Source organism: Hibiscus syriacus, unplaced genomic scaffold (assembly GCF_006381635.1).
Source record: "Hibiscus syriacus cultivar Baekdansim isolate YM2019G1 unplaced genomic scaffold, ASM638163v2 tig00110597_pilon, whole genome shotgun sequence".
Lineage (NCBI taxonomy): Eukaryota > Viridiplantae > Streptophyta > Magnoliopsida > Malvales > Malvaceae > Hibiscus > Hibiscus syriacus.
The window spans coordinates 7,024,197-7,048,037 of NW_024062795.1; the positions used below are offsets into that span (position 1 = coordinate 7,024,197).

A 23,841-nucleotide genomic window follows, 5' to 3' on the forward strand; every position below is an offset into this window, starting at 1 on the left:
TAATATTTCGATAATTTAATTAGAGATGATATGTTATATTAGTGGTGTGTTTTGGTGCTCGACTTGCATTCTAGACTTTTCTTAAATAAGGGTAAAAAATAAATATAAGTATTATTTTTTAATTTTTCTAATAATACATTTTAGATGAGGGATGAGCATAGAGTACACGTTGCATACCGAAATACACTACTAATGTGACATATCGGTGAACACTATTAACTAAATTGTCCTTATTAAATAAATATTAAAAAATATAATGATCTATCCACAATTAATCCTTTATTATTATTTAATTTAAATTTTAATAAGAATATAATTAATTTATATTTTTATTAAAAAAATACAATTATTTTAGCATTTTTTTTATTTGTTTGGGATTGGAACACTTAATTTTTGTAAGTTTGCATATTCATCCCAATAACAACCATCAAACTAACCGCCGACAATCTTATTCATCATCAAATTATCGTTTTACTTACATGTGGTTATGTAATGCCATCCCCACAAGGCTCTTCCCAATATCGTGTATTTTTTTTTCACATATGCATATTAGTTTATTCGGTTACTTAAAGAATTATTAACAAATTTTGATTTACATGTAATTGGAGCTCATGTTTTGATCGACGTTACATGCTTATAGATTCATCCTATACAAAAATACAGTCTATAGCTACTCTCATTGGAACTAGTTTCGAAAGTGATTTTGTGCGTTCACCACTAATGATGGCATAACTCGACAGTTTAGGCAATATAAAGTCATTGTTTACATATGAACAATTAACCGATGCTACGAATATTTTTTTAGACCGTAATCTTTTGGGTGAAGATTAATTTGGGGTTGTTTATAAAGGTTGCTTACAAGATGGAAGAAGGGTGGTCGTAAAGCAATTAAAAATCGGTGGGGACTGGCTGAACGAGAATTTAAAGTTGATGTTGAAGAACAAGATCTTCCGGCAATGAATAGAATCATCAATTGTTGATTCTGATGATTGTTGTTGGGATGAATATGTAAATTTATATAAATGAAGTGTTATAATCATAAACAAATAAAATTCTCGAAATTATTATAATTTTCAATAAAAAGAATATAATTTAATCATATTGTAGATAAATCATTATATTTTTTCATATTTATGTAATAAGGACAATTTAGTTAGTAGTGTGCATCGGTGTATCACATCAGTAGTGTGTTTCAGTGTACGACGTGTATTCTAGAATTTTCCTTAAATGAAATAGTTTTAAAATTCAAAAAAATTGATAGGACAAAAATATATAATATAATAAAAATAAACAAAATAAAAATTAAGTGTATTAAATTAAATTAAATTACTATCAAACTAATAAATTAAAGGAATGAATATCAAGTAGATAAATATATTATTTTCTAATTAACACATCAGTTATTTTGTTAAATATTAATAAGATATATTTTGATTGGATTTGATTAACCAAATGACTAAAATTTATACAATCTATTTATTCGAATCATAAACTTTGAACTCTGAAAGTGATCTCATTGATAGAAAATGATATTCTCTTCGAGTGATTTTAGTTTGAACAATATTTAAATGCAAATATACGTGAATTTATATATAATTATTTTTAAGAAAATTGTTGATTTTAAATTTTAAAACATAAATTCTAAAATAAACAGATTTATATAAATTTTGAAGTCTTCTTCTTAGCGTATTGTCGTTCACTTTCCTTTTCCTTTTAACAATGATTGAATTTGGAACTGCCATTTGCGGCTTGAAAGTGTTTTCTCTGCACCAGCAATGGCGCTTGTTAAGAAAACAGATCCACATGTTCTGCGAAATAATATCACGCTGCAATTATTTTATCACCGTGACATGTGTACAGGGAAAAGCCGTACAACCGTTTATCACTGTTCAACGACTGCCACGTGTCGGATCCAACATCTCTAGTCTGCATGTTTTATGTCCCTTCAAAATTTCATCTCCTTCTCATGAGTTTTACACGAAAGACTTGCTGTGTTCCTTTAGCTTTCCAACTGCATAAGAAGCCAATTTCCATGAACCCGCTTCATACTGGGCACAAATAAATAAATAAACGACGTTAAAACGATAACACAATAAAATTATAACTATATTAAAAGTTTGACTAAAGTATACAAATGATTCTTCGACTATATAGAGTTGTTTTGTTGAGTTTTTGATTATTAAAAGTTATAAGAACGATTATCCAACTATTTATATATTTCAAACTCATCATATTTCAATTATGTCGTTTGAGTTGTATTTTGTGAATCAACTCTCCGTTTACATTATGTCATCGAGTTTGTGATAAATATTTCGTCGAGTCAGTGCTTGAAAGCAATAGCAATAAAAGTAGACATAATTGAAATATGATTTTATCAGATCCCATTTAATAAGTTAACGTTCAACTCAAACGACATCAATTTTTTAACGAAAATTGACGATTTTTGAATATATAAATAGTCGGTCGATCATTTTATAAATTTTAGTACTTATGGACTCAACAAAACTACAATCTATAACCAATGAATCATTTTATAAATTTTAATAGTTGATGGACTCAATAAACCAACACATGCCTGATCATTTATATACTTTATCCTTATATTTTATATAAATTAATTATATGAAAAAATACATAATTTGATACGAATAATCCAATTATTTAAATCAAATAAGGTTGGCAAATTCCCACTAAACTGTCTCGTGGAGGCATCGCTATCATATACAATTAATGGTAGAATAGATCCACCTTGCAGATGTTCTGCAAACAAATATCACACTTTAATGAATATATGGTGCCAGCTGATTAATCTAATCAATTTTTATACTATAATATCCTTTTGTCTGAACTTTTTCATTATTTAATAATTTTAAAGAATTTAAATTAAATATGTTAAGTTTGGTCATATTTAGAGAGGGAATCACAATATTATGGGAGAAAAATTGTAATTAACAATAATAAATAGAAATTAAATTAAAATTAAGATGTCTAAATAAGTATATATATATATATATATATATATATTGTTAACAATAAATAGTGGACAGTGATCCTCATTACAAAAAATATGTTTTAATATATTTTAATAATGATAAGAATTCTGATTAACTCTGAAAGGTTAGTACATGTGTATTATTATTTTTTTATTAAAATATGATACGATAAATTATGATGTGAATCGCATTTTCAAGTTGTAAGAATTTTTAGTTTAAGTTTGATTCGAAAGGTTAACGATATGTAAATAATGTAGTTTAAAATTTTCAGATGAAATTTCTTATTTACCTTAGATTATAGGTAGGGATGACAATATAACTCAAAACGAACGAATTCTGACTCGACCCAATCTGATAAGGTTACTTTTTTTTTTAATTTTAAGTTTGGGTCGAGTTCGATTTAATTTTATATAGGGTAAGATCGGGTCGGATCAGATTCGAGTGGTGGGCGAAAAATCTTCGACTCCACTTGAGGGTAATAGTGTAACTTTTACATATAAATTTAATAAAATAAATACTACAATGCCCCTCTTTATAGGTTTTTTTTTAATAAAGTCCTTATTTTATACTATACTAGGTTGGTCAAGTCAGATTTATACTCTAAACTTTCATGTTATATCAAGTTCAGATAGAGAAAATGTATTTTCGGGTATGGATGAGTGGAGTGTATATATTTTTTGTGTCATGTCAAATTCGAGTGGAGAATACATATATTTTTCGGGTCAGATCGAATTGACCAAAAACCTGACTTAATCTGACCTGTTATCATCCCTAGTTGTGAATTCAATGCTCATTATTAATAAAATTCTCCGTTTATCCTAGATATTTTATTATCCTTCTTTTATTAAAAAAATACTTAAAATTTGAGATGTAAAACGTGATTTAGTATGATAGATTTTTTGAAAATTTTAAGTTTAAGCTTGATTCAAGGTGAATACCAAACAAATTGAAAAATTGTAAAATGAGACTAAAGTTAAGTGATTAAATTGATTTTTTTAAACTTTACTGACTAAAATATAAGTAATTTAAAATTAAGTGATAATATTTGTAATTTAATCATTAAAAATAACCAAAGATAACCTCTCATCTCCACGTGGCAGATAGATAGCTTTAATAAATGAAATCCCAACGGGTGCCACGTAATAAGACGAGCTGACATTGCTCAGGTGACACGTAGAATATATCATTGGCCGGAGGAAAAGATAACACAAGTGCGATGACGTGGGACGTAGCTATTGGCCAAAAAGAGGTAAGTTGGTGGTGAAATTAGTGATTGAGTGATGGTCTAATCAAACACCTCATACGTGACATTGCCTTGATTAAAGTGCCTTCCTGCTTTTCGCCATCGCTTTCCCCCTTATGTACTGTTTTTACCACTGTTTTCGCCTCCAACAATCACACGCTCGACTTTTTACATCATTGCCCCTTCATCTTTCCTTTTGTTTCTAAGCATCCCATTATGGAAATTTTACGATTTTATCCTTCAAATCTTATCCTATGTAAATTATGTGCACGTTCTTTCTAGATTTGTGTTGATTTAAATCTGATCATATAAATAAAGTTTTAGTAAGATTGGTAAAAATCGAGATCCTAGATCCTTGAACACTGAAGCTTGAGTTTTATTATGTATATATCAAATGAATTTTTAATTTAATCGTTAAATTAATTAATTCAACATTTATAATGACTAATCTTAGTCATAATATTTCTTATTAGTAAGATCATGTATTAGTCATAATTGTCGATGTTTGTGATATCTGATCTTAGTCATTTGTAATGATATCACTGTATATCGCGTAGATTAATAATGTTTGTGCCACTCGTAATTTTTAAAAACGTAATTAAGAGGAGTAATATAAATCTTTAGTCTATTTAACACACTCAATCAATAAATAATATGCATTTATTCCGCATGGTATAAGAAATATCATTTTAAAAATTAATTAAGAAGAGATTAGATTGAAAATTAAATTTTAAAGATGTATATTTTTAAGTAAAAATATCTAAAATGGGTACAAAAGGGAAAAAGAAAAGTTTAAATGCTAATTGATAGAAAATTTTGTTTTCATGCATAGCTGCAAAGGAAGCTTTTGCTGTCATAAAGTGCAGCCAATCCAAACGCAGAGAGGAGTTAAAGCGTGTAGAATTCGTCTACTTAACAAATAAAAAATAGAAAAAAAATAATTTTTCCCATTCGTTATATAATTTATATTTGAAGGAAAAATATATATATATATATTAATAATAGTGCTACAGTGTAGTATGAAATAAAGATATATAAGCAAGCATTGAAATAGTAATTCATTTTCCCACCACCATATTCTGTTTCATCTTTCCTCTGTAGATTCTCGGTGAATTGTGTATGAATCAACTCTTGTTTTGTTATTGTAAGGGCAGTAAATCATATTATTGTAGCTGTAAATTCCTGTTGATAGATCTCTACAGATTTTGTAACAGTAAACACCTGACATTGTTTGATAATTGTTCTTTTTGATTGATTTTTAGGATTTTAAGGAACTTGTTTAAGGTGAGGGTGGAAGCTTAGCTAGTGTTTCATTGATTTGATTTCTAAAGTTGGAATCTTTGTTTATCTGGGCCCATCTTTTCTACTTAAAAAAATGAAAAGATTGTTATGTTTGGAGTTACAAGCTCAAGAATCTTGAGGGGGTTTCTTTGATTATTTTCTGGGGTTGCTGTGATTTTTTTTCCTTTTTATCTTCCTGAATTCTGGGTTTTCTAGATTTGACAGTGGGTCTCTCTCTATAGCTGGAATTAACGAGGAAGTAAGGCCCACTTTTGGTCTAAAGGGGTACTGTTTTTCCCTTATTCAGCTGGTAACAAGTCACTGTTCCTTGGATGAGTTTGCTCCATGTATTTGTATTTGGTTTGAAAGTGGGGCTTCTGCTCTGGGTGTTATGTTGCTGGGTAGCATCTATGGTTTCCATGAACTGGTTCATTAATGGTGAATTTAAGGACGCCAAGCCGAGTATCCTCGGTGATACTGGCAGCAAGATGTGGTTCAAATTCTCAAACTATAGCTTCAGGATCCACCACCAATACTATCAGTATGTGGGTTCCAAGAGAATCAGCAAGACTTGGTGGAGGAAACTCTTGTTTTCATGGGTAATTGGTTGGGTTTTGGCTTCTGTTCTCATCTTCTGTTATATGAGCTCTCAAGCTACTGAGAAGAGGAAGGAGACACTGGCTAGCATGTGTGATGAGAGAGCTAGGATGTTGCAGGATCAGTTTAATATAAGCATGAACCATATCCAGGCTATCTCCATTTTGATCTCAACTTTCCACCATGGCAAAAATCTCTCTGCTATTGATCAGGTAAGTTAGATAATTATGCATTTGTAGTGCTTGATTCAAAGTATTCAATCTTATTGTTCTTTTCTCAAACCGAACTCATTCTTGATCTCGACTGATCTGTCTGTACAATTTCTACCTAATTTGTTGCTCCTGAAATTTAGATCAAATAAGAATCTTGTGATCTTGATAGTAAAACCAGGTCTGATTGTTTGTTGTTAGGAATTATGATCTTTCTTTTAGTTAACCGAGGGAACTCACTTTAAGAACATGTAGAGGACTTTTGCAAAGTATGCTGAACGAACTGCTTTTGAGAGGCCCCTTACAAGTGGTGTGGCATATGCTGTGAGGGTGTTTCACTCGGAAAGGGAACAATTTGAGAAGCAACAGGGCTGGACTATTAAGAGGATGGATACTCTTGAACAAGATCCAGTTCATAAGGATGACTACAATCCCGACCTCTTCGATCCGTCACCAATTCAGGAAGAATATGCTCCTGTTATCTTTGCACAGGATGTTGTATCACATGTGGTTTCTATTGACATGCTGTCGGGAAAGGTTGGTGCCTTATTTATTCTAAATGGTTCCTTGGATAACTTGTATTAAGCTTAACTGGACTGTGAAGTTAATTTTATTACTTTAATAATTTGGAAGACTATTAAGAATTTTCAATCTCTGAAGAGCTTTAGCCCTAGTTGAAGAAACAATTTGAGTTCATGCAATATGATCTTCGGCTGTGAACCTTGGACTTCTTGTTTGCCAACAGGAAGATAGCAAGAATGTATTGCGTGCGAGAAAATCGGGAAAAGGGGTGCTAACAGCTCCTTTTAGGTTACTCAAAACAAATCGTCTTGGAGTTATTTTGACATTTGCAGTCTACAAAAGGGGTCTTCCCTCGAATGCAACTCCTAATGAGAGGATTCAAGCAACTGATGGGTATGTTTTCTGTAAGAACAAAAAAAATAGGAATGTTCAATCAATATATCCTTGTTTTATGAAAATGAGTAGGAAAATGGATTTCTTAGCCTTCTCATCTCTGGAAATCAGATATCTCGGTGGAGTGTTCGATATTGAGTCACTTGTGAAGAAATTACTACAACAGCTTGCGAGTAAACAAACTATCCTCGTGAATGTATTGGATACAACTAACCAGTCTTACCCTATCAGTATGTATGGCTCAAACGCTTCAGATGACGGGCTGGAGCATGTCAGCCACCTTAATTTCGGAGATCCTTTCAGAAAGCATGAGATGCGCTGCAGGTAGTGCATAGATCGTAGATTACCTTTAGATTTGGATTTCACCTTCTCCTTGATTTGGATCTCTATTGTCTGTTTTTGACCAGTATTGTTACCTGGCCTTTTGCAAGTTCATGTCAGCCTTTACATATCATTCACTGTTATTTACATCAATAAAGCACTTGAATTCGTGGATGGATTTTGTTGTTCCTATAGGTTTAAGCAAAAGCCGCCATGGCCATGGTTAGCGATAACCACTTCAATTGGCATCCTTGTGATTGTGCTACTTGTTGGCCATATATTCAATGCGACTGTTAATCGAATTGCCATGGTGGAAGATGACTGCCATAAGATGATGAAACTAAAAAAACAGGCTGAGGCAGCTGGTGTTGCCAAATCTCAGGTATATGACATTTCATTCATACTCTTAAGCATTCTGATCTGTTACGGACATTTGTTCCTAATTAATTGTGACCGTTCTGCAGTTCCTTGCAACTGTTTCCCATGAGATCAGGACCCCAATGAATGGTGTTCTAGGTGAGTCTAGAAGTTTTAATTTATTCATACGAAGTTTATCTCTACGCATTGTATAATCATGCTCAAAAAATATAATTAATATTTGTAGAGGATACCATTTTCTTAGCCATGACAGAGGGACAATGTTTTTCAGGAATGTTGCATATGCTTATGGACACGGATCTAGACGTTACACAGCTAGATTATGTCAGAACTGCTCAAGCTAGTGGAAAGGCTCTGGTTGCACTTATAAATGAGGTTTTGGATCAGGCTAAAATCGAATCTGGTAAGCTAGAGCTTGAGGAAGTGCAGTGTGATCTACGAGCAGTCTTGGATGATGTGTTGTCACTCTTTTCTGGGAAGGTTCAAGACAAAGGAGTAGAGGTGATAAACCTGTATCACACTGACTCACCCTATCTGCCTGGCCCTTTCTTTCTTCTCTCTTGGACCCTTCATACGGTTTTCAGCCACGAGTCTAAAATATATTCTATTTTGCAGTTGGCAGTTTACATTTCTGATCAAGTGCCTGAAGTGCTAATTGGTGATCCAGGGAGATTCAGACAAATCATCATTAATCTCATGGGGAACTCCATTAAAGTATGTTGTTGGTTCTCCTTTTAATGTATATGAAGTTGGTTACTAGAGTCCAGAGGCTTCTGCTTGAGTTCAGCTTTACCCGAATTATGCTTTAGTAGCAATAAGATTATAATTTACTTATTTGGTGCAGTTCACGGAGAAAGGACACATCCTGGTTACAGTTCATCTTGTAGAAGAGATGATTGGTTCAATAGAAGGCGAGACAGAATCTTCATCAAAGAACACCTTGAGTGGTTTTCCTGTTGCAGAAAGATGCCAGAGCTGGAAAGAATTTAGAACTTTCAGCCAAGAAGGATCCATGCATCCTTTCTCCGACAGCATTAATCTTATCGTGTCAGTTGAAGATACAGGAGAAGGAATCCCTTTAGAAGCACAGTCTGGTGTTTTCACCCCTTTTATGCAAGTTGACCCTTCTATTTACCGGACACATGGGGGCACGGGCATTGGACTAAGCATAAGCAAGTGTTTGGTTAACCTGATGAAAGGAGAAATTGGTTTCGTTAGCATTCCGAAGATTGGATCCACCTTTACATTTACAGCTGTTTTCACCAGCAGCTCCTCTAGTTCAAAGAAGTACAAGATCCAGAAAATCAACAATCGGTCTAACTCTGTTTCCACCGAGTTTCATGGGATGAGAGCATTAGTTATGGATCATCGACCTGCCCGGGCCAAGGTGGCAAAATATCATTTACAACGTCTAGGAATTCATGTTGAAATAGTTTCTAAATGGGAACGAGGTTTGTTCATCATAAGCAAGGGGGTTAATGCTATAAACATGGTTCTCATCGAACAAGAAGTTTGGGATAAGGGTCTGAATGGTTCAGCTCACTTTTTCGATAACTTGAACAAGATAAATCGTGGTACTCCTCCAAAGGTATTTCTTTTGTCTAATTCTATAAGCTCTTCTAGAGCAAATACTACTATTTCTAGTGTTTGTAACTTGACCGTTATCCCAAAGCCCTTGAGGGCTACCATGTTAGCGGCATCTCTACAACGAGCCATGGGTGATGGGAACAAAGGAAATCCCTGTAATGGGGAGTTACCTCGAGCGTCTCTTCAAAATCTTCTTATGGGGAGAAAAATTCTAATTGTAGATGACAATAATGTGAATCTAAAAGTAGCTGCTGGTGCATTGAAAAAATATGGAGCCGATGTGGTTACTGCTGCAAGAGGAATAGAAGCTATCGAACTGCTCACACCACCTCATCAGTTTGATGCCTGTTTCATGGATATCCAAATGCCAGAAATTGACGGGTACGTAATCCATTGTCGCATTTAGAGCTTACCTTTGCTATTCTGATTCGGAAATTAAGTTTTGAAACCTTATAAAATAACTTCACAACTATGAGAGAAAATGAAAACCTCTCTAGTTGGTGCAATGAGCATTGAAGAGTTCTTAATTGATTATAACCCGACCTTCAATGTTTAATGCCAATAGCCTTTTCATTCTACTTGTACAGGTTTGAAGCTACTAGGAGAATTCGGGAAATCGAACAGAATATCAATGATCACATTCACTTTGGTGAAGTATCAGTGGAAGCTTATAACAATGTTTCAAACTGGCATGTAGCAATTTTGGCTATGACTGCAGATGTTATCCAGGCTACGCATGAGGAATGTGTAAGGTGTGGAATGGATGGATATGTATCAAAACCATACGAAGCGGAGCAATTATACCGGGAAGTTTCACGATTTTTCCAGTAGGCATCAGACCAGAGTCTTTTCGGAAGATTTCTGCTCATGACATGCCAGTGGCATCAATAGGACTGCCTGTACTCTGACATTACTTCGGGGATACCTTAATAAATTCCTAATCTTTCACAAGTAAGTTCCTTTAGTCTCATGAGGATTAAGTTTCTTCCCAAGCCTCTGAAAATGACGCAATTGTTCTCACACCACGTTTAATTTATCAGCATGTTGACATGACTCCATGCTTGATATTTTTGCAGGGAAACATCTGTTTCGTCGGAGGAGTGTATATAAAACCATTCTTGAATATGGGATCGAGTCTCTTGTATTTTACAATGAAGATATTGAAACCTTTCGATTTTTTCCTTTGCTGGAAAATTCCGAGTTCAAAGAATTGAGGATTTGCTTGCTATCCCAGCAATAGAAGAGTTTGTTCTTTTGTATATTATAGCTGTAATAAAAATGCTAGATGTGGCACTTTTGTATTAGGGTTTTTATTAAAGAGTTTGTTAAACTAGGAATCCTTGTACGGTGACAACAATGCATCAGTTTGAGCCATTTTTGTCTGATTTTTATCTAAATTTGTTTAGCTAACTGCTTTTATTTTCAAATGATATATGTATAAATAAACAATACAATATACAAAGAAAACAACAAAATGCATTTAAATATTGGTATACAAGTTGACTTTTTCATTTCAGGATTTAAGGGTTTTATTTAAGATTTATGGTTTACAGTTTAAAGAATATAGGGTTTAAGAGTTGGATTTTAAAATCAAAATAGATAAACAATATATGATAAATTTAACACTACATATTTAAAAAAAAAAAAAGAATTCTACAAAAATTTCAAGGATAACATGCATCAAAGTTGATATGTCCGAGTGGTCAAGGAGACAGACTTGAAATCTGTTGGGCTATACCCGCGCTGGTTCGAACTCTGCTGTCGACGATATATTTATTTATTTATTTAATTTATATATATATATATATTGATATTCCCCCCCCCCCCCCGAATACACACTTCTTAGTCTCGGCCATAAATGAAGACGGAAGAGTTAATGAGGGTCGGAAATGAGAATTGTATGTTTTTACTAATTATTACACTATAATTTAATTAATCTTCAAACCAAATTAAAATTTTAAATTAAATTTTAGTATCTAATTAAAAAAGTAAATATAAATTATACTTTAAAATTAAATTCAATTATCAAAATATTTATTTACCCTATATAATAAAATTAGTCCAAAAGATAAGATATCGGTTGTTGGCTGCGTTGGATTGACGCAAAGAGCAATCCTCTAGCTGATGGGCGGTAAAGAGGTTTTATAAACGAAGAGTCTATAAAATAGTAAGGGTAAATTATACGGGTGAACCCTTGTATATTTAATTTGTTTTATTTGATTATCGATTAATTTTTTTATCTCATACGTTATCTGTTCATTCGATTTTAGTCCCTTGATCATTAACTGTCTGTTAATTCAATAACAAAAAGAGTAATTTGACAATTAAAAAATAGGCTTAAATATACAAAACGTGCCCAACCTATTCCCATTTTTCTAGTTTAGAACCTAACGTTTATTTTGTTCTAGTTTGGTGCCTAACGTTTCATTCCGTTATTCAAAAAAGGGTCAAGCCGTGACGGACCGTTAGTTTTCTCCATTAAGTGACACGTGTCACAATCTCATAATTTTAAATTTATTTTTTAAAATATTAAAAATATTATTATATTTATAAAAAAACCCTTATTTTTTTTAAATTACAAATTTACCTCAAAATCCCTAAAATCCCCAAATCCTAACACTAACCCGCCGCCACCCTTTCCGGCCACGACCATTATCGTTGTAGTAGTCATTGTCATCATCCTAGTTATAAGTCGTCGTAGTTGTCGTCGATTGGCTGTCGAAATAGCTTGAGATTACGATTTTCATCCTTGGGTTCGCAGGGTATAAAACGTCGATTCACCGTCGATCGATCGTTGATCAGTTTGATTTCATCGGGGTTTCGATCGCCGAGGGGAGGTGAGGTCTAGTGAAGCTTCGTCGACGGTAAAGGGTTGCGGTCAACGTGAGTTTAGGGGTTGAAATGAAGGTTTTCAAAGTTTTGGGGTTATTTCAAAATTTATGTGTTTTCTTTTTTAAAAAAATATATAATTTTATTTTCTAATTGTATATTAATATTTTAAAATTATCAGATTGTGACACATGTCACTTAAAGGAGAAAACTAATAGTGTGTCACGGCTTGACTCATTTTGAGTAATGGAATGAAATGTTAAACACCAAATTAGAACGAAATAAACGTTAGACACTAAACAGGAAAAATGAACATAAATTAAGCCCCTTTTGTATATTTAAGTCTAAAAAATAAAACAAAAACCTCCTAAGTGACCTACCTTTGCACGTGAGATTTTAAAGCTATTTAATTTTTATATTGCATATATATTATTAAAAACTATAACACCTCTTTGAAGTGACTATCTAGCTCAATTGGTAGAGCACAAGGTTCTTAATCTTGAGGTCGTGGGATCGAGTCTCATGGAAGGCATTTCATAATTCGGAGGTCTCCTACGGAAGCTGCTCTCAACCTATTGTTGGGGGCCGCTTACTATCTTACATCCCCTTACCCCATTACATATGGGAACAAGAACAAGGGACAGCCATTTATAACACCTCTTTCTCCTAAAACATTAAGAAAATGAACAAGAAGAAACTATGTTGATTATATCTGTTGCTAAAAGTTATCATTGCTCTCGAAAGTGTTTCTCAGATGCGTGGCAGCAGCATCATGTTCTGCATGACCATGCTGCAAGTGCTGTAAATGAAAATGGAAATGAGGAGGAATAGATACTCCACCGTTTCTCAATAGCACAGTATCTGGAGTTATTAATTCCATCTTATCTGGTTCAGCATCAAGTGCGAGCCTGACAAATGGTTCTACGCCTCTCTATCCTACTGCAATTACACAGAGGAGTGGTGGTGAAACCTGGTTTGAAGAATGGAAATGTTTAATATATGAGTTTCATTGGCATTCATTTGTCATGAGACTGAAAACAGCAATGTTTTAACGTAGGTTACCACCTGGAAATTTCCCTAAGGTCCTTCTGAAGCGAGGCTTGGGCACTGTTGAAGTTAAGTTTAGCCAATTCAAGTGAACATTTGTCTACGTTTTTGTTGTTCTCGTACACAACAATACGCCATATCACGTCAAACCACTGTACTCTCCAGTGGGTCGAAAGCTCCAAAGCATAGGAAACTTCCTCGTCTATGTTTGCATCCAGTGTTGATAAATGTTCCTAGCCATATACGTGCTTCCCTTGAGAAAGTTTTAGCTTCATCCAATATGTTTTCACCTTCGAAATCTAGATATGAAGCTTCATAAAGCTCAAGCAATCCCTTGACCTCATGCATTTAGTTATTGAGGATGCACCCTTGAACACAACTATACATATTTATGACAATTAGATCATAAAAAAAATTATTTCAATGCATTAAAAAAGATACTGGATATACATGCCTTCTGCCAAAAAAAGGGTTAATTTAGATGTGGGTTTATGTTCGGTTGTATCCCTTTTTTCCCTGAGCTGGACAAACATGGCTATCAAGCTTTGTACAGAATAAGACGAACGAGGTTGCTTAAAAACTCCCACGGTTCTCATCTTAGTGATTTAGTGGTATTACACTTATAAATAATATATGTTGTTTATACTAAAGATTAATGAAAGAAAAGAAGAAGACGAAGAATGGAAAGATGTTAAAACACGTATTTTTTTTTTTTTTTTAAATGTCAAGTCACATTTCGTTAATAGAGTTAATGAATGAGTGATCAAAATATATTAAATTTATAATGTAAGAGATCAAAATCGAATAAATTAAAAACATAAGACATTACTCGTGTATTTAATCCTAATAATAATAATAATAATAACACGCTGGCAGCCACCTGTCATTGGATTTTCATGACTCAAATTCAGCCGTTAGATCAATCCTCCTATAAATAAATAACCTTCGCTCGCCTCGCAACTCTTCGTTTACCTTTCACTGCTGCGTCACAGCACTTCTCGAAGCGACGGCTGAAATTCTGATAAAGAAAAGAGGATTTCGATGGATCCAGACGCTGTAGCAAAGGCGTTCGTCGATCACTACTACTCGACATTCGATGCGAACCGAGCCGGTTTGGGAAATCTCTACCAGGAAGGTTCCATGTTGACTTTCGAAGGCCAAAAGATCCAAGGCTCTCAAAGCATTGTCGCTAAGCTAACCAGCCTTCCTTTCCAGCAGTGCAAGCACAATATCACCACCGTCGATTGTCAGCCATCCGGCGCCGGTGGCGTGCTCGTATTCGTCTCTGGCACACTACAACTGTCCGGCGAACAACATGCTCTCAAGTTCAGCCAGGTAACTCTCTTTCTGCATTTTTGTAGGGTTTATACGCGTACTTCAGTGATCGATCGGAGTCTTATCTATTTGTCAATGTTGATTTCGTCGTTGATATCGATTGTGTGAATCTCGCGATCCGATTTGTTAGCAGTCTATCTTTTAGGTTTGTTTTCGATCTGCTCTAAGTGTGGATTGAATCAATAGGATTTTTTATTTATTTGTCAGGATCTTAAGAATCCAATTAACTGTATTGCATGAATCAATGGTGATTGCATCTTTTTTATTTTATTTTGATAACTGAATTAAGAAGGGAAACGAGTGTACGATAATAGATGTAATGAACATTTTCGATTTCATTAAACTATGACATGATTGCATATTGAAAGATATGTATATTGTTGGATCCATCATCTTGTAAAAGAACTTGCTATATCTTATTTTGTTATGATCTGTGGCTCTGCATATATATACATTTTCTTGGTCATTATTTATCGTGATTAATTAGACTCTGTGGGCTTTAACTCTTACTATTCTCATGCTTTAGGTTGCGAAGTTATTAATAATTGTATGATTACTATCAACTGCAATCTAGAGCTTTCTTCGGTACCTGATGTCTTCTTTCATCGTAGGCAAGCCTTTGGCTGTATGTTTTAATCTTCTATGCTTGCCTAATAGCATTTTTCACTTAATAAATTAATGGTGGGTGATCTCATTGCATACTCTGAAAGGTTATTAAGCATCTGTATGTCGTGTGCGTCATATAAAAGAAAAACCAGTAACGATTCCCCTAACTCGGATGCATTGTTGACTTCCTTGTGGGTTATCCCTTGCTTGCTGGTAGAGCAAACTCATATAGTTTGATACATATTTATGGTTAGCCGTTCTGTTTAATTTTGAGTAATAAGAGCAAGTTCTTATCATCTTTTATAGAATTATGAAAAAAGCCCTTTCTTAATGATGCCCCTATACTTTTATTTAACCCAAGTAATCCCCTATTGGTTGATTTTAGCCTAAACTCAAATGTGAGACTGATTTGTGCTTCTTTAGTTATAATTTGAAGATAAGGGTTTATTGGGATACAAGTTCCAAGTAAAGGGCTTGTTTTTATAATTTAAACATAGCTAATGAACCATTGAATTGGTTCTGATATTTTGACATCTTTTGGTTATCAGCTTTACTAACCGAGACATTTTGGTTTTGCTTTCTGCTTCCAGATGTTTCATTTGATGCCAACGCCACAAGGAAGCTTCTATGTTTTGAATGACATATTCAGGTTAAACTACGCGTGAAGAGACACAATTCGCTAAGGTTAATCAAGAGATGGAAAAACACAATCTCTCAAGGATTTATAAATCAATCCAGTTATCTCTACCTTCGGTTTTAAGACATTTTAAATGAAAAATGGAAATATTTTGGGGGTCTTGATTATGTTGGTATCATGTTCCAATTATGGTTTTCATTTCCACTCCATATTTCTTCAGAGACTTCTGTTGTGATTGGTTGAGTTGGTGAAGGACGCTGTCGTATGAATTTGATGTTTGATTAAAGACATTTTTCTTAATCAAAGCTTATGGCTTTCTGAACAGATTTTCAAACAATAAATCACAGGTATTTTGTTTTCGTTCTAGAGATTGACCCGATTATGCATTGCTTCTTTGGCTTGAAATTTTGGGGATGTTATATTACTCCATTTTGGTACTTTTTATCTACGGATTTAAAGTTAGATTTGTTAATTGATATCGAAAGCATTGCCATTACTCCATTTTGACTGGTTTCCCCCCTGAAATCGGTGGCCAAAGTATAAAATCACACTTCAAAATTAGATTTCAGGTATCAAAATGTATATATATTACTAATTTTTTTAGTAGTGCCGAATAATTACAAGATAATATTTGTTCGAAAGATTTTTAATCATTTGACAAATAACGTTCTAACATCCATATAAACATTATGCTCAAACTCGGGATCTTTTAGGAAAATAACTCTCTTTAACTACTAAGGATGCTTAGTTTGCTCTAATACTTAATTATTTTATCTAATCCATATATAAATCAATTCATCATATTAAAAGAATTAAAAACAATACAAAACGTGTAATTCGATTCAAAGTTAACCCACGTGTTTGTCGATGCAATACAAAAATGCACAAAGTTAGAAGAATCCTCTTACAAGCAATCAAAATCAAATTATTTCAAACTAAGGAGTTTACTTACAGTTCATCCTCCTAATTAAAGGACACAAAGTTATAACAGTAATGATACTAAAATCCGTGGCATTACAATTGCTGTTCTGTTTCATCAAAGTAGCATTCAAACAGATGGTCAAATTGTGCTGATTCTCTTATGAGTGAACGCAGTTTGCTTGCGTGCATGCATGCTTTCTTATTCTAGTGTAATTTGTCAAGGTAGCCATCCCGCCATGTAGTTATTCACACTGGGACCCGCATTGACAACTGATATCGAATCGGGCGGGTACCTGTTGGTAAAAGATATAACGTAGTTTATATGTCTGCAATGTTCCAATACAGATTTCAGAATAAATTCAAGAGGCCTCACCCAATTTGTAATGTTGGTCCACACTCCAATGGTTGAAAGAAGCCGTCATCATGAGGATGGTGATGAGCAGATTGTCGGCCGTAGCCGACATCCTCTGCACTCGGATTCAACTGGAGTGAATCTATTTGGTAGATTTCGATCAACTGTAAAGAGGATCAATCCTCAATGAATATGGTGTTTTGAAGCAATATCTCAATTCCGAATCAGTTTTTTTAAACAGATAACTAAGTTGTGAAGAATGCCATACCCTTTGTTTCAGGTTCTCATTGGCTTCATTAAGTAGTTGCTCCTACATTGATGAGATATTGCATTAGTCTGAGAAACGAGGAGAATCTGAGTTTGGAACTTAATTAATCTTAGTTTAGATGATACTATAATTGCATACCTTCCGTCGGAGATCAGCTAGCTGCCCCAGCATATATTGGGTCTATAAAGAAACAACAAATGATCCAATCTTCATTAGAAACACGTGAGAGACAAATAAGCATGCACAAAAGACATTCTAAACTTGCATATATATCCAAAAATATAATCTCTACATATACTTTAAATACTTCACAAGTTTTAAAAAAGTTTAATCATACTCATGTCATATGTATACATATATCTAACGCACGTCTAAGTAACATGGGTCGTAGGTAATAATGTTTTTGAAGTTTCAGGGTTATTTCCGTATCAAAACACAAACAAAGACATTATTTGAATGATACAATCAAATTAATTTTTAGGATATACACATAAATGGATAATAAATGGTATACGACCATTGTCAGTATTCAAATAATAAATATATAAATATAGGGTATGATTCACTATTATGGTATAAAATTATTTAATTTTATGTTGATTTAAATTATTGAATTAAACAAAATTAATGACTGAGATTAAAATTTTGTGCATTAATGTTAGTCATTTTTTATTAAAATAAATCTTTTTATTTTCAATTTTGTATTTGAGTTATTGATTTCTTTTAATGCAATAATTCTAATTGAATATAAAACTAAAAAAATTTATATCGTGTAACTACATCTTAACACAATTTATATACTAGTTTTTTGTATATGTGGAGATCAAATAACATATATGCAAAATTTGAAGAGAGAAAGAGTATGGATTACCCTCGTTGATCTGATCTGCTTCAAAGAAGAATCAAGTTGTTTCTCAAGGGACTCAAGTTCTTTGCTGCTTAAAGGAGCCAGATCTTCTCCCAGCAAATTCCTAAGGAAAGAAGATCAAAGAATTAAAGAATCATTCAAACAACGGTTATGTGAACGTGATTTTTGACGTTATGAATGAAAAAATATTAGACTAATAAGATTGTTCCTATAATAGATTTTTATAGGACTCAATCTTAATTAATAGTTTAGTAAATCAGATACTAATAATCACCTTTGGGACTTTTGTAGGGCTTCATAACGGATTTTAAGGTTCAAATATTCTTGCTGACTGCTAAACTCCTGTAAAATAACATGAAAATACGTTTAAATGCAAGAATATGAAGATTGCAAGGTTTTCGCAGTATGTAACTTTGAGATGTCATAAAACTTAATCAAAAACTTTAATTCAAGTACACGAGTCCAATCTCGTATCTTACAAATATTCAGCATGAAACGAAAATATGACCGCTATTTAGGTAAAAACGGAGATGCAGGGTCTAAGGCTAAACCCTAAAGAAGAAAAAGAAACCAAATAGCAGTGTTGTGTAAGAATTAAGTGGCAGAGATTGTTGGTCATTACCAGAGCCTCCCTAGCTGACACATTTGTCTCCGGAGCACCGTAGTTGCACTTCTGGTACTTCTTCAGTGTCTTCATCATGCTACATATATGTTAAAAGATAGCACCATAAGTGATATTCAGTCAACAATGACGAACAAGATCAAGCATCAACTCGGGATTAGGGTACACCCAACATCTCCTGGAGTAGTCATCAATAAATGAGACAAAATATTTTACTCCACCTAGGGATGTAACTGGTGTTTGCCATACGTCAGAATGAACCAATTCTAGAACACTTTTGCCTTTAGAATTTGACGTGTTGAATTTCAACAGGTGTTGCTTACTTGTTATGCAATGCTCATCCAAAGTAAGTGATACCTTTGTTAAGCCTGGAAGTAGCTTTTTCTCCACAAAACTTTCATTCCTTGTTCTGACATGTGTCCAAGTTTCTGATGCCATAGCATTGCAGAATCTAAACTACATGAGGCAACAGAGGCTTCTGCTTCTAGCAAAGTTTCTCCCTTCAGCATGTACAAGTTTGCAGCTATCTTTTCCCCTTTCAGCACCACAAGCGCTCCACGGAACACCTTCATGATTCCTTTCCGTGTTTCAATCTTGCTTGCATTATTATCCAACAATCCGTAGGATAATAAATTTTTCTTCAAGCCTTTCACATGCCGCACATCTCGAACAACTTTAATTGTTCCATCATACATCTTCAATTTGATGGTTCCCACGCCAACGATCTCTAAGGCATGATCATTGCAACTATAAACAGATCCTCCTGAGACAAGTTCATAATGATGGGCCATTCTCTTCTTGGAACCATTCTCTTCTTGATGTCATGTGATATGTTGCTCTTGAATCAATGAGCCATATATCTGCATATCTCTTTCTACCTTCCACGGTGATTGATGCTTCACAACATAGAGCATCTCCATCATCTGAAGTGTTTACGGTATTGCCTTGTGGATTGGAGTTTTTATTTAGACTCCAACAATCCTTCTTCAAGTGACCATTCTTTCCACAGTTGTAACACTTTAAATTCTTCTTGCTCCTCGACTTCAATCTACCATGTTTGTGACTGCTGCTTGGCCACACTCTGTTGATCTCCCTCTCATCGTTGTAAACGCTTCTGCTTGTAAAATTTACTTGTCTGTCTTCCTTGTTCTTGCGCCGATTTTCTTCTTGTAGAACAACAGCTGCAACGCCATTGAAGACTAGACTGGTGACATTATTGTTTGTCAAGTTGATGATGAGTTGATCATATGAATCTGGTAGACTTTGAAGTAGAAGTTCAACATGTTCTTGTTCTCCTATTGTACATCTTAGGGATGTAAGCTGAGAAAATAAAGTGTTCAGCGTGTTTAAGTGCTCCGTCACTGAAGTAGATTCTAGCATCCGGAGAGTATACAATTTCCTCTTAAGGAAAATTTTATTGTGCAACGATGTGGCCTCGTACAATTTGGTAAGATGATCCCATATCTCATTAGCTGTTTTCTTCTCCTCAATGCTTGACAATACTTTATCTGCTAATGCTAGATGAAAGTTTGCCATAGCATTCTTGTCCATTTCGATCCATTTGTTGTCATTTGTGAAATCCACCGGCCTTTCGTTGATAGCTACTAGACAACCGTCTTTCCTCAGGATGGTCTTCATATTCAATTTCCACAATGAGAAATTTCTCACATTGAACTTTTCAATATCAAATTTCGTTGCCATAGCTTCTAGATAGCTCCCACTATTTCACTATCATGAATAGTTCTCTGGAACCTTCAAAGAATGGGTAATACCTTCTTACTTTCTTATGTTGCAGGATTCACTTTTTGGTGACAACCACAAAGATAATAAGCAGATATTACACACTTAAATCTGGCTCGAATACCAATTGTTGCGGAAGACGACTATCGAATAGAGCAAAATGTCATTCATAATAAAACTCAAAGTTAGACTTCCAACTCTCTTTCGCAAAAATATACCTCACCTACATACCTAGCTAAGATTTTTTTTTGTTAAAAGAATAAAAAATATATGATAATAAATACTATTTCATTTTAAACGTGGTCGGATACATGATTATATATTTTGGGCCTGGGTTTTCAGAAATTAATATTAGAAGTTTAGAGGGTATAAAATTATAAAATTTTAAAGGTTTAAATTTAGATTATTAATAAAAAAATTATAAATAAAATACTTAAATTAAGAGATTTTAAAATTTTCAGAAATACGACCACCCAATTTTATCCATCCTTAATCTTAAGGGTAATTACATAGTGCAAATCCCTTATAACCAACCAATCCTTAAGCACACTCAAGTTAAACCTAAATGAACTAAAATTAGGTTTTTATTTGATGTTCTATTAGTTTGTAATGATATGAACTATCGGATAATAATAAATCATCAAAAAAATAAAAATAAATTCAAGTTATCTCATTGGATCCGAAGGGAACTGGAGTGGTTAATAGTTGGGAAAACGTTATAACCCTGAGAACTGAAATCTGAAACCCTAACCCGAAGGAGGCAAACAGCTTTAGAAACATCAGAAACCCTAAAATTCCTCTCCAACACACTTAAACAATGGGATTTGTTAATCTGTAGAGTCGAACACACTTACGTCCGGTTTCGTTTTCGTTGCTTCATTGATTAGTAACATCTGAAAATTGTATGTAAAAATCAGAAGATATAACTCTGAGTCCGGTGGATTTTTCTTTTCTTTTGTTGGGGTTTTGTCTCTTTTGTTTTTCAAAAGTGTTTTACTTACAAATGAAAACTTCAATTCAATTTGCTTAAAACCAAACCTACAGTCAGAGGAACTGTACCTTGTACGTACTCGAAGAACAAAAATAGGTTTGAGCTGAAAATTAAACCCTAAACTCAGCAACAGGCAGCTTAAAAACGAGAGAAGATGGTTTAAACTTTTTTAATAAAAATTTAACAAAAAATGAGTTTTATAATGATTAACTAACAACAAAAACGAGAGAAAAGCAAGGGAAAAAAAAGAATTATAAACAAAAAAGGAATAAAAATATATCGGTTATGAACACTAAAGAAAATTTCAAACTGGAGCTTCATCAGTTAAGAACAAAACTTTATTGGAAAAGAGAAAGGAAAGAAAATCGGATGATAATTAAGGAAGAAAACTGGGGAAAAGGAAGGAAAATAAAGGGCTCCGGGGAAAACCAAAAAGAAAAGTAACAAAGAAATGGGATTAGGGTCTTGATCAGGGTTTTAAAAAAACGGTATGCGATCGCGATTTCGACTGCGATATAGCGGTTTCGCCGCCTTCCGAGTTACCACGACAACCGCAATCACGGTAAATCCAAAATAATCGAAAACACGACCGCGATTTGAGACATGGTCTTGATACAACACTGATCTTCTGTTCACGGTTTCTCAGTTGCAGATCTAACATCATTAGTAACAGGAAAAAAAACACTTAAGCACTGCAGTGCTACAAACGCCGAGACATTCACCAAAACAGCAAAACTGAAACACACAACTTTAATTATCTTTCTCAAAAACATCCGAACCCTCAGCAAAAAGAAAACTCCACTCTCCACCACTTCAAGCTCTCAAGATCTAAAGTTCAGAATTTCAAAGCAAGCAAATAGAAAGAAAGAAAGAGAAAGTGGAAAGAGCAACAATTCCTTCTACTTTTATCATTGTTTTTTGGTTTTGAAAGAAGGGGGGGGGGACGGTTAAGTTGTATTTTTGTGTGGTATACCTTGAACTGCTGCAGAACTCGTACAGCTTTCCTCTATTGGAGAAGATGATGAGAGCAACCTCGACATCGCAAAGAACAGAAAGCTCGTAAGCTTTCTTCAAAAGCCCATTTCTTCTCTTAGCAAAAGTGACTTGCCTGTTTATCTTGTTCTCTATTCTCTTCAACTCAACCCTACCTCTCCCCATTTGTTTTTCCCCCTAAAGAAAAAACTCAAACCAAGAATAGCTTGCAAATTAAGAACCAAAAACCAGAGAGAAAGAATCTTATGCTTTTGTGTTTTCTTCTTCTTCTTGCTGACCTTTAGAACCCTTTTTCTTTTTATACTAAGCTTTTTTAGATAATCTTAGCTAACAACTTCATTAGATTCTCGGGTGATATAATAAATAAAATAGCAGTGTTAAATTATTATTATTATTATTATTATTATTATGAAATAGAAGGAAAGACAAAAAAATATTTATGCAAGTTCTAAAATACGTAGCCAAAAAACAGTACATAGGGTTCCTAACTTTTGTACGTTTACTTAATGTCAGTCGTTGGATTGATGATCCAACGCTGGAAAGTTAATGATAAAAAATACAAGAGTTTAAAGAGATTAAATGAGAGTTGATATTTATAGTCTATACATTATTAATAAATCAAATGATTATATGTCATGCGATGTTATTTGATTTATTATTTATATTTAGAATTATAAGATTAAAATATTAATTATATTAATTTTCGATTGACAGTGTATAATCTTGGTGATTGAACAACGGGTTTAATGACATAAATTGTTATATTAAACCTCCCATTAATATAAATCTCTAGTTCGTTTCTTTCTTGAACATCCTGTGTATAACCGAATTAAACAATGGTTGTTGCATGAGTTTAAATAAAAAACCAGAGGATGAAGAAGAAGATGCAAACCTGAACCAGAAGTCATAAGCATAATAAGTGGTAAAGTCGAAACGGGACGGTGCTACGTGTCGAGAAGAGAAGTGGAGAGGCTTCAGGTAATCTACCTGATCATTTTAGGATTCGGACAAATCACCTGAACAAAACCATGGAAAAGGAGGTTTTTCCTATGTTCCTTTGTATTTACGAAATTTGCACTTCAGGCATCATGCTGCCTTAGTTCCCATG

At 33.8% G+C, this 23,841-nt stretch overlaps 3 protein-coding genes and 1 non-coding gene across 6 annotated transcripts; 3 read left to right on the forward strand and 1 right to left on the reverse strand.

Annotated features, from left to right (window-relative positions):
- Window positions 1-5,281: 5,281 nt before the first annotated feature.
- LOC120134694 (histidine kinase 3-like) lies at window positions 5,282-10,885 on the forward strand. 3 transcript variants are annotated; one of them, XM_039151134.1, is made up of 12 exons: window positions 5,282-6,326; window positions 6,579-6,860; window positions 7,069-7,238; window positions 7,350-7,562; window positions 7,755-7,941; window positions 8,024-8,075; window positions 8,209-8,438; window positions 8,553-8,651; window positions 8,782-9,525; window positions 9,610-9,905; window positions 10,112-10,475; window positions 10,601-10,884. In XM_039151134.1, exons 1-11 carry the CDS (start codon window positions 5,850-5,852, stop codon window positions 10,353-10,355), a joined length of 2,994 nt encoding a protein of 997 aa, XP_039007065.1. In that variant the 5' UTR covers window positions 5,282-5,849; the 3' UTR covers window positions 10,356-10,475; window positions 10,601-10,884. The 3 variants fall into 3 exon arrangements, with proteins under 3 accessions (XP_039007065.1, XP_039007064.1, XP_039007066.1); XM_039151133.1 differs by having other exon boundaries at window positions 8,782-9,905; window positions 10,601-10,885; XM_039151135.1 differs by having other exon boundaries at window positions 6,245-6,326; window positions 6,525-6,860; window positions 8,782-9,905; window positions 10,601-10,880.
- A 324-nt stretch (window positions 10,886-11,209) lies between these two features.
- On the forward strand, window positions 11,210-11,291 carry TRNAS-UGA. Its single transcript has one exon. It is a non-coding gene; the product is annotated as a tRNA-Ser (tRNA).
- A 2,966-nt stretch (window positions 11,292-14,257) lies between these two features.
- On the forward strand, window positions 14,258-16,300 carry LOC120134696 (nuclear transport factor 2B-like). The gene is made up of 2 exons (XM_039151137.1): window positions 14,258-14,735; window positions 15,932-16,300. Exons 1-2 carry the CDS (start codon window positions 14,442-14,444, stop codon window positions 16,004-16,006), a joined length of 369 nt encoding a protein of 122 aa, XP_039007068.1. The 5' UTR covers window positions 14,258-14,441; the 3' UTR covers window positions 16,007-16,300.
- A 618-nt stretch (window positions 16,301-16,918) lies between these two features.
- Window positions 16,919-23,115, reverse strand: LOC120134695 (agamous-like MADS-box protein MADS4). The gene is made up of 8 exons (XM_039151136.1): window positions 22,714-23,115; window positions 19,010-19,088; window positions 18,662-18,729; window positions 18,391-18,490; window positions 17,658-17,699; window positions 17,520-17,561; window positions 17,273-17,415; window positions 16,919-17,192 (listed from the first exon to the last, which is right to left on the reverse strand). The coding sequence occupies exons 1-8, from the start codon at window positions 22,896-22,898 to the stop codon at window positions 17,117-17,119; spliced, it is 735 nt and encodes a 244-aa protein (XP_039007067.1). The 5' UTR covers window positions 22,899-23,115; the 3' UTR covers window positions 16,919-17,116.
- Window positions 23,116-23,841: the final 726 nt, after the last annotated feature.

Excerpts from the sequence above, each read along its gene's own strand:
- LOC120134695 (XM_039151136.1), bottom strand. The coding sequence starts at position 22,898 with ATGGGGAGAGGTAGGGTTGAGTTGAAGAGAATAGAGAACAAGATAAAC. Across the intron at positions 18,730-19,009 it reads TGTCAGCTAGGGAGGCTCTG|GAGTTTAGCAGTCAGCAAGA; the intron begins GTAATGACCAAC and ends GTTATTTTACAG. Across the intron at positions 17,562-17,657 it reads TAGCTGATCTCCGACGGAAG|GAGCAACTACTTAATGAAGC; the intron begins GTATGCAATTAT and ends TCATCAATGTAG.
- LOC120134696 (XM_039151137.1), top strand. The coding sequence starts at position 14,442 with ATGGATCCAGACGCTGTAGCAAAGGCGTTCGTCGATCACTACTACTCG. Across the intron at positions 14,736-15,931 it reads ATGCTCTCAAGTTCAGCCAG|ATGTTTCATTTGATGCCAAC; the intron begins GTAACTCTCTTT and ends TTCTGCTTCCAG.
- LOC120134694 (XM_039151133.1), top strand. The coding sequence starts at position 5,850 with ATGAGTTTGCTCCATGTATTTGTATTTGGTTTGAAAGTGGGGCTTCTG. Across the intron at positions 7,239-7,349 it reads AGGATTCAAGCAACTGATGG|ATATCTCGGTGGAGTGTTCG; the intron begins GTATGTTTTCTG and ends TCTGGAAATCAG. Across the intron at positions 9,906-10,111 it reads CAAATGCCAGAAATTGACGG|GTTTGAAGCTACTAGGAGAA; the intron begins GTACGTAATCCA and ends CTACTTGTACAG.